At 41.0% G+C, this 16161-nt stretch overlaps 1 protein-coding gene across 4 annotated transcripts in view; it reads right to left on the reverse strand.

Annotated features, from left to right (window-relative positions):
• Positions 1-667: 667 nt before the first annotated feature.
• Positions 668-16161, reverse strand: part of TRPV4 (transient receptor potential cation channel subfamily V member 4) — a 601330-nt gene continuing 585836 nt past the window's right edge. For all 4 annotated transcript variants that reach the window (XM_085636146.1, XM_085636144.1, XM_085636145.1 and 1 more), the window contains exons 15-16: positions 7352-7473; positions 668-4840 (exon numbers count right to left, since the gene is read on the reverse strand). In XM_085636146.1, coding sequence (XP_085492272.1) covers positions 4683-4840; positions 7352-7473 — 280 coding nt within the window. In that variant the 3' untranslated portion in view covers positions 668-4682. The remainder of the gene's footprint in view (positions 4841-7351; positions 7474-16161) is intronic.

Raw genomic sequence — 16161 nt, forward strand, 5'->3', positions numbered from 1 at the left:
CCTATGAGCTAAAACATTTCTATACTTTATCTAAATTGACCCTGCCATACAAGTATCTGTAAGCACCCTAGCAGAGAAACCATTTAAAGCATCCTCACTGAAATAACAGCAAAATGTGCTTAGACTTTCAGGATAATTAACATTGTCTGATTGACATTTGTTATTTATCTAGATATATGACACCAATGTTTGGTGTATATTTCTAAGGACTGTCACCTGAAAGTGATTTCCTCTCCTGAGAGTAGGAGCCAGCCTTACAGGTTCCACCCAATGCTCAGGTGCTGGTTCATTCTGATTCTGTGTGCAAGATGGGGTTCTTGCCCCCTCTCCTGTTGTACCAAAAGACAGATTTAAAAATTCCATCAGGTCCTCCCAATTCTCTCATCTACATATTTTATTTTAGTTCAATATGTGTTAGGGATGTGTTTGCCCCTTATACATGGATTGTCTGTGCTCTTGTACTAGATTGAAAATTGTGTCATTCGTCATTAAGCACTGAGTTACCTACAAAGATGAGGAGTTATTTGTGCTATTTTGAGACCGCAAGCTCACGCCACACAGTAATTAGGAGATTAAACCACTTTTATGACAGAAACAGTTGATGTATTTTGCCACTGCAAGAAAAGTAAGTGAAATAGACATTCAATCAGGATATATGTTAATTGTGTTTATTTTCTTTCTGCTGTGAACATATTCCTAACGTGTGGCCAAATGAAATATTTAAGTGACTGATCCTTCCTAAAATACATAGTATGAATGGCACTGTTTAGAAAAATAAAATGAATGCACGTAACAAACGAATGTTTGTGGTATGGTTTTATATATCATGAGGGTGTTCTAGTGTCCAAAGAGAAAAACATGAGCCTTGACCTATAAACTAAATTACACTAACTACAATTAGTATTTCTTAAAATATGGATTCCTTCAAATAAAACTGCATTTTTCCCAACAAATGCAAACAATAAGAAAATCACTTTTAGGCACCTTGATTTTTAAAAAAAAATATGAATGCATTGCCACCAGCACTGTCATCTCGGTCTTAGATAATGAATTGTTGAATAATTCAAGTTAAAAAAATACAGAAAAAACATTTCCAAATTTGATGAAAATCACACATGCACAGAGATGGAAGGAAAATTGTGTTTCATAAAAATATTCATTCTATTATGAAGTTTCATTATTATGTTTTAAAGACAGATGAAACATCACAACCTGTCAAATTAGAGAATACAAAATTCTTGTTTTGTTATCTTATAAATTAGGTCATATATTATTTGGAAGCATCGTAACGCTGCTTTCAACTTGAAGAATCAAAAATAAGTTTTAACTTATGACTCATGTAACAGTAATAAATACTCTTTTTTTACTTTCAACATAATCTACAAGAAATACATTTTATTACCTGAAATAGAGCGAACTTTGAATATTAAAAAACAATTCATATTGTTAAATAATTTGAATAAACTGTTGTCCATAAAATTGTTTTTATCCACAATTTGTGTATATATTTGTCTTGAAAAATTCAGTCTAACAAATGTGTACATTTTATGACATCAGTGACTCAAAGAGGCTCTGCCAAACCTCTTTCTCTTTGGGAGTGTTCCCTTTTTCTGCATATAAGGATAGACAACAATTTGTATCAGTCTGAAGAAAGTCAGATGTTGTTTTCTCCAATACAATAAATGAGTGAAATTACTGAATGAACAGAACTTTGCCAATACATATGAAAGAAATGCAAATGTGGACCATTTTATCACAAATGTGACACTTTCCCCAAACACTAACACTTGCATATAAAGTTTCTTCATAACAATTTTACTCTCTATTCAGACTTTAACATTTAGAGCTGTGGGAGCAATCAACCGTCAATAGTTTGTTATATCATGCATAATTTCTCCCTTCAACTCATCCTATGACAGTACCTATGTACATAAGGCATGACCGTGGTATAAGAATGATGAAGAAACAAAGAATGAAGTCAGAAAAAAAAATTGCTTTTGATGTTATCATCTATAGAAAACTACATATAAGATTCAGAAAAACATATGTGTATTAGCAGAAAATGAAAGCTGGACCTCTGGAAATTAAACTTCTTTTCACTGTAGATGTAAAATTACAACTTTGTAGAGTATTTTTTAGAGTACTGTTTATATCCACAAAGGCATCTTATTATTTAACACATCAGCTGTTATATGACAACCACAGTATCAGAACTGTACTTTGAGTGCAAATCAGGTGCCGCCAGATTCAATAGATTTTTTTTTTGTCTGTAAAGATTTTACTTTTTGGCATGCAGGTTGCGGACTATGAAAGCAAAGGTAAGTCACACTCTTTCAGGAACCAGAGTTAGAAACGGAAGTACTAGTAGCTGCAAGGGACACAACAATATTCTTATTATTTATGAATTTCCATTACTAAAAGCTGATGGTTGTTTTCAGGCACTTAAATAGCAATGTTCCCTTCCCTACCCTCGTACCGTTCACATTCGACCAGAAGGTACAAGACCAGTTAGAAATCAACCCCTCGCAAATATGACAGCGAGGGGCAGTATATAGGAATAAAGTTAAAAGACTTTGGTACACATTCTCAAAAGGTTTTAGAGAGCAATAAATCAACAGCTGTACAGTGCAAATTTTCTGGGGCCTCTCAAATTAAATGTGGACATACTTTTGGACAACACAATTATTTTTTAAACAAAGACAGATTAAACAGATTCGTTACACGAGATATATACTTCACCCTTCTTCATTGGACTTCACACAGACAGTGGTGGAACACTTGAACACTAACAAAGAATATTCTTTTTTTCCGGTGGAATGTTGTTTTCCGCAAAAAGCTTTCCAGTTTTACGATTTCTGTTTTACATTCTGTTATGCAGAGTGCTTGAGTTGGCTTATTGTACTTGTATATACTAATAGATATAACTGGAATTTTGTGAAATTCTACAAAGTGCCATCTCAGATGCAGTATTGTCTCCATGTCTATGGCAGTTCAATGTGCAAAAGCAAAACATTTGTTTTGTCTTTCCTCAGTGTCTCACCCTGTGTTTTTCCAGCACAGATCACTTATTCTGCATATTATGTGTATGAATTAAAATGTTGATGGCTAAAAAATTTGCAAATTCTGCAAACGAATTTAATGGGCTGTAGTTTGTGTCAGAGGGTCAGATCAATGTATTCTGGCTGTGAATTTAGACACAATTGTCACAATCGATGGATTTTGCATCAATGACATTAAAAACACCTTAATATCATGAATAAAATCACAAAACAGGGGACAAGCCATCAATGTTTATAGAAACAAATATTCAAAAGTTCACTTTATTAAAATATTAAAACCGCATTGTCTACCAAAAACTAAAATTGTGTCTTTTGTTTTTGTGCGAGATGTATATTTTTGCCATTGGTCCTGCAAAATATTTGTTTACATGAGGTGTCTTATTAAAAGCTGTTGCATGCTTATAAAAATAAACAACAGTATACTGATAATGCTTGGCAGAAAAGCCTACACATATGTATTGCACAGCAATGTGTCTTTTCATTAAATAAAATATGATAGAATGCAAAACAACAATATAACTGCAGAAAGAATGTAATATTTTTCTCCTGCGTTCTTGCTGGTCTGCAAATAAGTAACCTGTGTTTCTTTCATAGCAATCCTGATTTAATTGCCAAAAGGGGCAAGGCATTGGATCGGCGGGTGGGGGAGGTAGCTGGAGGAAGAGGCAAACGCAGGTAAAGTTGGGGCAGCAGATGAACCATCATTGCCATTTCAGGGAGGTGTGTCAGAGGGTTTCTAGATTGCCTAAGAGAGCAAATATGATATTAAAAATCTAAGCAATATAATCACAAGCTGTTTACAGAAAATTGCATAAAAAAAATAGTTGAACAAATCCATAGATTGCAGGGGACTCTAGAAGACTTACATAATGTAACAACAAAGCGTAACATACCGAAGTTTGATGAGATAAGCACAGGTGGCTACAGTTCAAGAGAAATGGCTTTTTGCTCCCAACATGTAAACATCTACGATACCTTAATTGTAACAAAGTAAAAAAAACAAGTACTAGGAAGTGGAGCACCAGTGATCAGAATCTGGCAGTGCTGGGTTGGGAATGATCAGGTTCCTTCCATTGACTTCAGCACACAAATGAATCCAAAAAAAATGATGTCGTAGGAAAGTGTTCAATCCTTTGCATGGCATGGGGCCTTTGTAATTTTCAGACCCGGAAAAGATCAATGTCACTTTTCTCAATGTGCTCTAGCTCCCAGACAGATTCCCCATATTGTGGCTAATTGACTGTCCAGAAGTAGATGATCCGTGGTCTGAAGATCACTTACAAATCCACATTTTGTCTATGTTCTCCACGAAGCACAATCACAAGAGAGGTTCAGATTAAGGCTACATCCACTCCCAGGCACTGGGCCTAAGACTCGTGAGGGACCGATGCATGAGTCAAAGCTATCACCAGACCTTGAATGCTCCTGAAAATTGGATGCAAAACAGTAAAAACTATCCATGTGTGTTTGGTTAAAAATATAAAGAGGCTCTTGTTCCGGTCATCTAGTAATGTGCAAAAATGCAATGCCGCACCAAGGAGTGGTCTGTGCATCGAAAGCAGAGACATCATGGAGCTTTGAAGTTTATGGCCTTCCCTTTTTAATGTCCCCCTGTGCTGCCTGCTAGATGTGGGTTTCGTCCTTCTTCCAGTTCTGAGGGTATCCCTGCCGTGGATAGGCAGTGCTGGAGGGTCTCATTTGATCAAGTGATACCACCACCTCATCTGAATGGGGGTTCTTGTGCTGTTCCACAGCACGCGGGACCACACTCGACCAGCGATCTGCATATAGGTAAAGATAAGGCATGTATTAATCTTTCCTACTTGAGAAAATGCGCAGCATTGTATATGACAGCTCTATCTGGACAGGATCTAGACAAATTAAGAAAGAACTACAAATAAATACCACTGCCCAGAACAGACAACAGAAATAGGAAATATATCTGCAACATTCAAGAGTAAATCGAAGCTTTAAAGACTGCATTTGCTGTAGTATCTGTGGGCCAGAAGCGCATAATTGTTTGCATCTTGCAGAAGTTGATCTAGAATGCGCAAACGTTGTCATTCATGGCACCAACAGCAGATCCTGGTTCATACAAACAAGGTTCCACATTTCAACTCACAAATGGCATTTCTGGAACTGAAAAATCAGCAAATATGGCGGCATTTCTGTAGCCTTAAGATGTATGGGAGAGAACAGGGTGTTCCTAGGAGGCCAGAGGTGAGCAAGGTGAACACTTAGGCCCTCCACTGCTGGGGTACATGTGCAAATCGAGTGCGAAAGACACTTCTCCCATATTATCTGTCAGTGTAACAGAATGGATTTCTCTACCCGGAAACCTAACATTTTTTATAGTAAAGTATTTTACGATAATGTAGTCAATTGGCCTGTTTTTTTCTTGCATGCAGTTTTACTAAAGAGTGCTTCAATGTAGTGCATAGATTCTGGACGGCCAAAACACCTAATCACCCCAAGCACGCCACGTGCCAGAATAATTCATTCATGCACATATTTACAAACAGACTCATATTTGCACTGAATTCACAAACCAGGTATGGTGGCTTGGACCAATGTGTCCACTGTAGGGGCCTGTGTTTGATCTCATGGTCACAGGTTCAAATCCCGGCAGGTCCACTCAGCCTTTTATCCTTCTGAGGTCGATAAAATGAGTACCACTGATTTGAGTATCAATAAACACTTATTCAGCGCCAATATACCCTTGGGTTAACGTGCACTTCACAAATACATGTTATGTTACGTAAAAGAGAGAACTATACAGTATAAGACAGTAGTCACCCAACTGGATAGTTGTGCAAAAGTGCAGAAACATTTTTTCTCCTGCGTTCTTGCTGATCTGCAAATGAGTATATCGTGTTTCCCCAAGGCAATCTTGATTTAATTGCCCCAAGGGAAAAGGCATTGGATGTGTGGGTGGGGGAGGTAGGGGGGAGGAGAGGCAAACGAAGGCTGAGCTGAGGGCAGGAGGGGAGGGGTGAACCATCATTGCCATTTCAGCGAGGTGTGTCGAAGTGTTTCTAGAGTGCCTCTGGGAGCTATAAAAAAATCCGAGCAACCTAAACAGCTGGAGATTGGCAAAGTGTTTTAGTTATATTCAAGAAGGATAAAGACATAGCCAAATTTCACACACTGTTTTCACTAAATGTGTTTTTATGTAAAAAAAAAATTAAAAAAAAATAAAAAAATAGAAACCGCCACTTGAGTGCCTTTTTTAAGTGCCAAAGATGTCAGGGCATCCCCCCTTTTAAGTAGCAAAGAACCTAAAAACACTGAAGGGGAGTGATTCGAGTAGCTGAGCATTATGTACTCTGTCATGAAAAGAAGAGAATTGTGAAGGACCTGTTACACCTTCCTGTAAGCATGCAAGGCAGTCTCAGATGTTGTCCCTCTGTGCTTTTGTATTACACAGTCGTGAAATGAGACCAGCTGAGTAAACACCATGGAAGACAAGGAGCCCTCTTAAGGCACCGAGCATCACCTAGGGTACAAAGCGGGTTCACCGCAGCTATGCGTTACACCTGTATATTAATAAAGATCTGTTTCCTTTAAACTTCTCCTCTCAATCCCACCACTATTTGAAACCAAGTGAGTATTGCTACTGCTGGTGTCTTCACTCCCTCCCAGGGTCCTAGTAGTATCGCCCCAGACGTCCTTTACAAAAGGATGTCAAGAACCATTTAGGGTTTTGCTGGCACCGCTGACTTCAGTAAGTGTGCAGCAGATCCCATAAAAAGGAGAGATGTGGATTCTGTAACAGCAACTACAATGGGACTCTCAAAGTGGGGATCCGATGAGAAGCGGGTCTTCACCCTGGCACGTTCGAGATGATCATGGGATACAGCGCCCAGAAGATAATGGTTAAGTTCTGTCTCTGTGTGCTGCACTAGGTATGATGTCAGCCATCTGTTGAAGCTATGATGCTACTATAGAAAACGTGTTTTAGGATTCTAGCTTTGCAGGGGGAGAGCTCAGATATAAAGGGGCTGCATATGCAGCAACATAGCTCTAGCAGGACTTTTCAAACAAATTCTAATCTTGTAACTTGAACCGGTCATATTTTGATTAAATCATACGGAGAAAACGTATCTGCTTCGACGTTGATGCATCTTAACAATAACATAGCTGAACATAAGATGTCTCAATCTCTTGAAACAACTAACATAGTTATGATTGACGTATGATGTACAGTTGCGATAACAGGTGGATATCTTCCAGAACTAAGCACACGGCCGGAAGCTGCAAAATGATCACATGATGCTCTCAGCCAATCATACCTCTCCTCAGTCGGCCCACAGTCTGCGAGATACCGTAATACTGATAGGTCTCATTCTTTCCAGGATCCTCGTTTATGATCCCCAGGTTCTGATTCCAGTGTGACCAGTTCACCTCATCTACCCTGAGAGACACAAGGAGGAATTACTTAATGAATATGTTACACGTCAAGGTATAAAAGCAAGTTAAGACAATGGTGTTATGTAACAGTACCCTGTATTCACACACAAGAGTCAAGAGCTAGTCTTGATCCAAGCCTGTCTATGCACTAAACCATCCCAGAACACTAACTGCATCCTCCACAATGGACATCTTTAGAATATTCAAAGGCATCTCCTGCATATGACACCTCATAGGAGTTATTCCTCGACAGACGCAAGAGATGCCCCAATGACTTTCAACAATTCAATGCTAAGGAAGCATGTAAAGCAGGTTGTATAAATGGGAGCCCAACCTTATGAAGAAAAAAAAATAAAAAACTGCCATTCAGTATGCCGGTAGATGCTCTGGAGTGACTTACCTGCCATGTCGTGCCAGGGCGTGTAAAAGATTGCCAAGTGTTTTCAAATATTAGAATTCCTGTTTTAGAAGTTTTCTAAACCTATCAGCAGAAGTGAAACACTCAGTAGAATTCAACATTATTTGAGGAGCACCCAACTTTTGAAACCCAGTCATAATAAAACAACAATGGGATGTTGGTTTAGCAGGGATGCACTTGCAGTAATTACAATCGGAGATGCAAAACAACAGATCTATAGCACGGGACATTCTAAGAAAGTTCTACTTTGATGTGAAACTTCGTTATAAGCTAAGGTTGAAATTGGCAGACGCAACATTTTTTCATAACACAATTACAACTGCACCTGGAAAAATCATAAGTCAAGCAAGTAGCAGTGATTGACAGCGGCTGATAGTTGAGCTGACCATGCCATGCCCAAGTTTATACTTCTTGTTCTTATGTAGGTCTATGACACGTCTACGTAAGAGTAGGCTAAGACCAGTGCTTAATTTGAGCCGGTGGTTGCAGGGGGGGCCCACAGGAACTCATTTTATTTTTCCCCATTTAGACTTGCCTCTGGAGCAAGAGAGAGAAAAACACAAAAAGGGGGCGAAAGAGGAAGACAAAGCTGGGAAAACAGTGACAAAGCGACAAATCAGGGATTAAAAACAACCTGCAGGATTCAGATAAAGGGGCAGGGAGTGTCTCTTTGTGGATGAAAGGGGCATCAGGTGGAATCAAATCTATTAAGTATTTGTTTTTGACATCACTGATATCTGTAGCGCCGGCAACGGGCTGCTAAGCAAAACTTTGGTCCCGACACCATAACATTTTACAAATTAAGCACAGGTTAGTACAACATAAAACAAGCAATTGTTTAATGTGTGTAAGCACTAAGATGTCTCAAGCGGTGTAAAATAGGTGCAAGAGTAGTGTCAAGGAAGTGGTATATAATATACGGGTGGGCTACACTAACATGAGGACAAGCAGAAATGCATGTGTGTCTCCCGCCTAACAGAATGAGAGAGCAGGCAATGTGTGCTGCATGAATATACCTCTTGGCCCCCTAGGTGGCGGTGTTGTGCACAGCCTAATGTGGACAGGAGAACTGACATATATCCCTTAGCAATAGGAGGCTGGTCTGAAGGTATGTGCGGCCAGGGCATGGTTTCTAATGTGCCAGGTGAGAGAGTGAATGGCCAGGTGAATGGATGGTGTTGTGTGAAGTTCGCTTGAGAAAGAGGGAACTGGTTGAATGATGAGACTAAGAGTACATGAGCGACACAATGCCTCCAGTGTGTCCCGTGGCCTGCACACCTGAGGAAGGCCTACCTGGGAGGAGTTGCACCAGGATGTGAAAGGACCTGGTTATGATCCAAAGAGCTGGACAGGAGGCCCTAGCTGGTGGTAAATTCTTTGGTAGTTTGTGTTCCTTTATCAGTCTGGAGATGGAGTGGCCCTTGGCCTGCCTGGTGCCTCTGCAGCGAGGACCTGAACAGGAATGCGACTGAGCCACGGAGGCCACCATGAGGTTTATCAGTCCTGCAGGTATCTTTAGCCTGCAGGATAAAGGAGCGTCTTTGACATTATCAGTGGGTTAAAAATCAGGATGGCCTCTTACACCTTATCTGCAGCAAGTGCTTCTCTCCCCGGTCCTCCACATTCTGATGACAAACGAGACGCCAGCCTACCTGTCCTAGATACGGCAGTCACTGGCAATGCATTCCTCACATCAGTCCTCTCGAATTGGCATGTAAAAGAGTCCTTTCTGCACCATGACCGAAATAATTGCACCAGTTTGTCCATAAGACAGTTTCCATCTCCCTAGGTAGTGGGTAAACCCAATTACAGAGTCAGCAAGGAGTAGGCGATGGGATAGCCTAGAGAGCCTGGCAACAGAAATAGTTTAGAGGCTTTAGGGGAAAGCCTGACCCTATTATCCTGTACAACATATAGTGAAGGAGGAGGTCTGTGAAAAAGGTGTCTCTGAGTGACTGAGTTTCTGACATTTGAGAATGTCCGCAAGGTTGGGTGATCTTAATTCTCCGGAAAAAAGGATCCACAATGTGATAAACCCTCTTATTTGCACCCATAGTTATGCAACCCCTAATTAAGGATTACTGGCACACAATCTGGGTGCCTGCTCTTTTTGAGGAATGGCCATGTAGTGTTTGGTAGTTCTTCAAGTGCCTACACATGGGTTGGAGGTACTTGTTTGTTTCACTCACATAGGCTGCACGGTACACAGGGCACAGTACACTACAAACGCCCATATTTCGTACTGTTACTCCGCTACGGTCACCACTCATCATTACGCAAATCTGGAACTAAACCCTGCTCCTAGCTCCATCCAACTTAATGAGACTGGCCTTGCAATGGGAAATAAACTTTTTACACTTGCCAGAGGACCTAATGTACACCAGGAAATAGTTTGTAAAGAACAGTTCTCACCTCAACTAGTACAGCATTTTCAAGATGAGAACATGAAGGGGATAAATAGAAGGGAAATATCAAAACTGAAAGAAAATCCACAAGCTATTGAAAACGTATGCAGAAAGTACGTGTAAACCTTTTGCACAATGGGCGCTATACAAGTCATTTACACCTCTTAGTGCTAAGCTAGGACCAAGCACACAGGCGGGGATGCCCTTACACACTAAAAATAAATGACGGACTCCTGGGTGATGGGCTGCACCTGCCAGGCACACGAGCCGCCACAGTGAGTGCTTTCATTGATACATTAACATTGTTAAGAACATACCATAGTGGGTGAGGTAAGTCAGGAGAAGGCTGAACTAAGCGGAAGGGCATCCCTTTCCTCGCTTGGACCTTAACACCCCAAACAGAGACATGCTAAAAAGGTTAGTACGTTTTCAAACGTGATACAAAAGAGCTTCTTTAGAGGGTGGCTGTAGACGAATGTTTGGTTCTAGGTTATTGTAGGGCTGGGAGCCTTAGCTACGGGATTCACTAACTTGGGTCAGTGAATGGCTGAGCTGTTCAGGGATTGAATCTGAATCCACCGGAGGGCTGTCTGTCTGTCTGTCTGTCTGTCCCATGAGTCTCTTGATGGAAAACTGCATGCGGAGATCAAAGTCAAGACCACTTAGATGGTCATCAGTAACTGGGGAGGAAGAACCTCATCTTGAGCTCATCCTTCATCTGTAGCTTGAAAGAGTTTTTGAAGAAGGGCGCATTTCTTACAAAAACTTTAGCTGTGACCTAATGGCGGTTGTGATGAATGGCGACCTTTCGAGTGAGAGGTGGTGACTTACCAAATGGATGTATATTAACCCCTCAAATGAGTGGCTTTGTTCACGTTTGTCACCTGAGATAACCGTTCATCCGACATCACATTTACGGTTGTCAACATGTCAATAAGAACTAGAGTACTGTGGCCTTGCATTTTAAGCATGCATTCCAATTGTAATATCCTCCTGTTGCTGGTTTTATTGATCAAGTACACTATATCCACCCCTGTGGCAATGGTGTCTTCATAGGCAAGGGTGGCATGGTTCTGATTGGCAGTTTTGTAACCTAGATATCCATTCCCTCAATCTAGCAGAATGTGCAGTGTGTTCTCCTGACCACCTAAAGTGTTTGATTTGTGGTATTTCTGAGTCTGACAAAATGATGTCTGCTGATGTTTTCCATGTATGGTGAGCACTGGAGCTTTAATTCTCTTTACCTTACTTGGGCGGGTGTATCGCGTTTGGTGTGTGTGGTTCTGGTATTGTGGATTCCGTCCTCCTCACCTGCATGTTATTCACATGGCCCAGATGCTCTGGCTCTTCTGTTGGTCTGCATTTTCTCTCTCGTCTCTTGCCTGCCCAGCATTTGTGATTTTGCCGCACTTTCAGAGTGTTTTTTGCTGTCTTCATTGGTGTGCATGTGCTGGAGCTATATTATTTTGGGGGGATATTATCAACGCTTCACCTTAAACATCGCAAATCACGCATAGCGTGATTTTGAATATCGCCGCCTATCGCTGGTTTACATCGCCGTGTTAGCGGCGGATTTACAACGTCTTGCTCACAGGCAATGTACAAACCTGTGATAGACGGCGATATTCATCATTAGCGTGTGAAATCAAGCGATGATTTCACACGCTAATGAAAAGCTTGATAATAGGGGAGTTTGGACGTAACCGAACAATCCACCTCCCATTCAAAACATGCCCAAGTCAAGTTTTGACCAGGCCTTAAGGATCCTGCGAAAACCGCAGTTAGCGTGGCTTCCATCATCGCTTCGTGCTTCCGGGGCCACGTTGTAAATAACGCAATGTCCTGTTCGCGACCTTTTGCCATGGTGTTACAGGAAGGTACGCCTACTTTGCATCACATTAGCAATGTATATCGCTAAGATGCGTGGCGTTACAAAAACGGCAGCTAACATGCGCTAATGCATCTTAGCGCTGCCTTGCTAATAGAACGATGAAATTATCGCCGCTAAAAGTGCCGCTAAAGCGGCGATAATGCCCTTGTAAATATGCTCCTTAGTTTCTCAAATGTGTATTCGCTTTCAAGTCAAAGTCACGTCTGCAGTGCTGGACTGTGATTGGAGGCCGAACTCTGTTGCAGCCTCATGTAGGAGTTTGACAGCCTGCTTACAGAACTTTGCTACCAATTGATGGGCCTATGTACCTGGTGGGGGTCACAAACACGCAGCAATAAATAACACATTTGCACAGATAGCACACTGGCACTACCTGTACCACTGAGTGCTTTCAGTGAAACCATAACATTCTTCAGATCACACCCTAGTGCTTATGTGAGCAGGCTTGGTAAGAAGTGGACAGTACCAAGTGGAGGAGACCCCTCCCTGTTCTTTGAATAGAACAAGAAACAAAACAAAATTAGATACCAGTGCGGATACCCAAACGGGGTACAGATTACACGGATGTACCTATATGTATCATAAAACACTATTTACAAGGTGAAATAATCTTAGCAGTCTCTCCACCATCCACAATCCTGGCGCATTATCGTTAACTGGCATTTATGCTTTCTAAGTTTCCAAGGAGGATAAATGCAGTTATTCAGCGATCCCTTTCATATACATAGCTAATCAGATAAGCTACCGCGTCAGAACTTGGGGTCGATGTGTATTGGATCTAAAAGTACATCGAGTCAGAGACTTTGCATTGCCATTGCTGGTCACGCTCTCCTGTGATGCCGAGAAGCTTTCCCAGTGCTTTTTTTCCCGGATGGCCTCTGCAAACCAGAAAAAAACCCACAGATGCCCATTGTGTGCCCTGAATGTTCTCCTTAAACAAAAGAAAAGATAATCAAAGAAGTCTGCTGCATTTGCATGCAGGGGTCATATTAAAATGTTCTTTTCTTTCTTAAAGAAAAACTATTCCAAGATCATTGCCGCACACACAGGTGGCCATCGTGGTATGGATTACAATCCACTCAAAGATAGTCAACCAGCGATACAGAGATAGGTTGAAGTGATAGCTTGAAATACTTGGCTAAAACATTTCAAAGAGATTTATGAGAATGCATTTGCATTATTAACATTAAAGTGTGATAACCATGTGTCTCTTATGCGTAATGTGGCTTTTGGGACAGAAATGCAGCAGTAGAGCAGATTACGGAATATGAACAGCATAGGACCTACTGTGATATAAGGCAGTAATAGCATAAGCCCTTCCACTGTTGGTTTTTTCAAATCCATAAGATTAGAAATAAATAAAACTACAAAAAATGTGCCAGGAAATCAAAATAATTCATACTGCATTTTGTTTAAATTGCGACTTACAGAGTTGGAACCTTGGGATGGTCTTAAAACAGCAGAAGTCAATGTTCTCCATCATTGCCCTTTACAGTCCCATTCATTCTGCTAAGTTTGGGAATATTACAAATCTTATTTGTTGTGTTATCTGCCATTTATATTTCAGACGTGAAAAAAGTATGTGAGAAGAATCAGGCATGGTATGTCTTTTATGTACTGACTTCTCATTTTAATTTTTAGATCTTGCCTAGCAGTTAGCAGAAGCTGTCTGCTTGTAAACAACTTACTGTGGGTTTACTAAAAACTCACTGTGGGCTTAAAGCCCATCCATTGGTTACCATTAGTTGGCTTCATTGTCACTCTAATTTGCTATCTTCTTATTTGCTGGCTTACTTTCCCCTACTGCTTGTCCCTCCACTGGGGCAGGGACTCTTTACCATTCTTTTCATTGGTTAGCTTGTTTCCTTCCCCAGTGACATCAGTAAACTACTTTTGTTCTTTTTGTTCCTGCACTTCCTGGGAGTGCTTGCGTTTTCTTACTTTCTCCCCATCAGCGTGCGGCTTCCTCTTACAGGCCCCCTGTACTCTTCATATTGACCCCACAGATCATCTATTGATTCCTGGCAGAGTTGCCGATATCCAGGAAGCTCTCATGTAATATATGCCCGTGTGATAAACAGAACGACCTGCTCAGTTACTTACAGAGAGCCCAGGCAGCCATTTGACAATCAGAGCGCCTGGCAGCCTACAGTAATTGTGTGATTGTTTTCTTTCCACGTTCACACGGGCTTTATTGTGTGAACCGTGTCCACGCCGCTGCAGTTTATTTTAGAATAATGCCACTGTGGTAGGAGAGATGCTGCTGCCAGGAGTGCCAATAAAGGGACCAGTGCTGTATCTCTTCCTCATTTGGAGTTGGTTCTCAAAGCCCCCTCTAGTGGCTAAGAATAAAACACACTTCCTCGTCAAAGGAAGAGATAGGCCAAGGCTAAACAATCTGCTTTCTGGGCTACAAAAAGGTGTGCCAGTTATGAAAGAAAGAATCCCTCTGGTTCTTTACAGATATCACTTTAATTCTTACAAGAGCATCTGATATCATTGTTTACTTTAAGACATCGCACACTGCATTTTTACAAAAAGGGTGCTAGGTCCATCATTGAAGAGCAATTTGCAATCTTTTTTGTTTTACCTGGGCAAGGTACCTTTGTGCACACATGCCCACTGTTTGTTGACGTACTCCTGAAAATTGGACTCATTGCACCGACCTGCAAAAAATCTTTTTAATACCTATTAAGGATCTTTTCAACTAGGATTCAGAAATAGCCTGCTGGTCCTCAACACTGCATCCTCTATTCTGTGTTTTCATTCCAAATGCTTTGTCTCTCGGTGGACATGCAGCCTTTGGTAGATAGAATTAAGCTAAGTGATACCAAACCTCAATAAATGTCACAAAATATTGTGCTATTGATGGAAATAATCAGTTTGCTATCCACTTCGAAACTCTCTCTCCCCTGCCATAAGAATGTTTACCCAGTATTCTTACAGTGCTTAATTTGAGCCAGTGGTTTCCGGTGCTCGACCCCTATTTGTCTACACCTGTACTATGGCAGTCTGCAACATGGTGGCGTTGTTAGACCTATTTAGAGAGGAGCACACTAACAGTTATTTATTAATTTATTACACATTAAAAATGACTGATACTTGCCGCCCATACTATTTCTATAGCTTTAGGGACATAGGATAGCCCCAGGTATCACCCTTGCGGGAGTGCGATGGTTAGTAGTGATGTTGGTTATGCCGCTGGCAGCGCTCGCAGAGGCAAGGACTGGTGCAAGCTGCAGTGGCCTCCTGAAGAAGGCCCTGGCACTTATTTACAAGCACTTCTTACTAAGCTATGGGAAGGTGTAGACACCTAACCGTTTAGATGTTAAAATGCGTAGTTGACATGCACCAAGTATTATTGATTGAGGGGACAAATGCAATCATGTGCTATGGATTACAGAGAAATTGGACAAATCTAAGCATTTAGTTACGATCACTGAGTGATGGGGCAAGTATGAGGACGTATAATGATTGAAATTATTGACATACTTTGGACATTTGGCACAGCGATATCCACTCAAGGATATTTTTTGCAATGGGATAATGGTTGCAATTCTTGACATATCGTGTACTAAATCCTGCAATCATGTTTACATGATATTGGTAATGCTTGGCCTATTTGCAACATTATCACTACTGCTGTTTCAGTCTTAGGCTGTAAAATTGGGGTCATTAAACCATTCATCAATGCGCTCACCCATTTATCCTTTGATTTACTCACTCACCTATTAACTATGCACTCTATTTGTTCATCCATGAACTCACACCGTTGCCTCATTCTCACATTAATCCGCTCACACATCCGCAGGCACAAATTTGCCAGGCATTAAAGAATCGCTTTCATTTAGGATAAAGACAACCTTTTGAGTTGGTCAATGCTATTGTGAACTTGTTGCTGATGCAAAATAGTATTGTTTCTTGTTGTGGATGCTGTTGATCATCAAGCATTGGCAAAGCCAAAAGGTCAGCTAATGT

Source organism: Triturus cristatus, chromosome 11 (assembly GCF_964204655.1).
Source record: "Triturus cristatus chromosome 11, aTriCri1.1, whole genome shotgun sequence".
Lineage (NCBI taxonomy): Eukaryota > Metazoa > Chordata > Amphibia > Caudata > Salamandridae > Triturus > Triturus cristatus.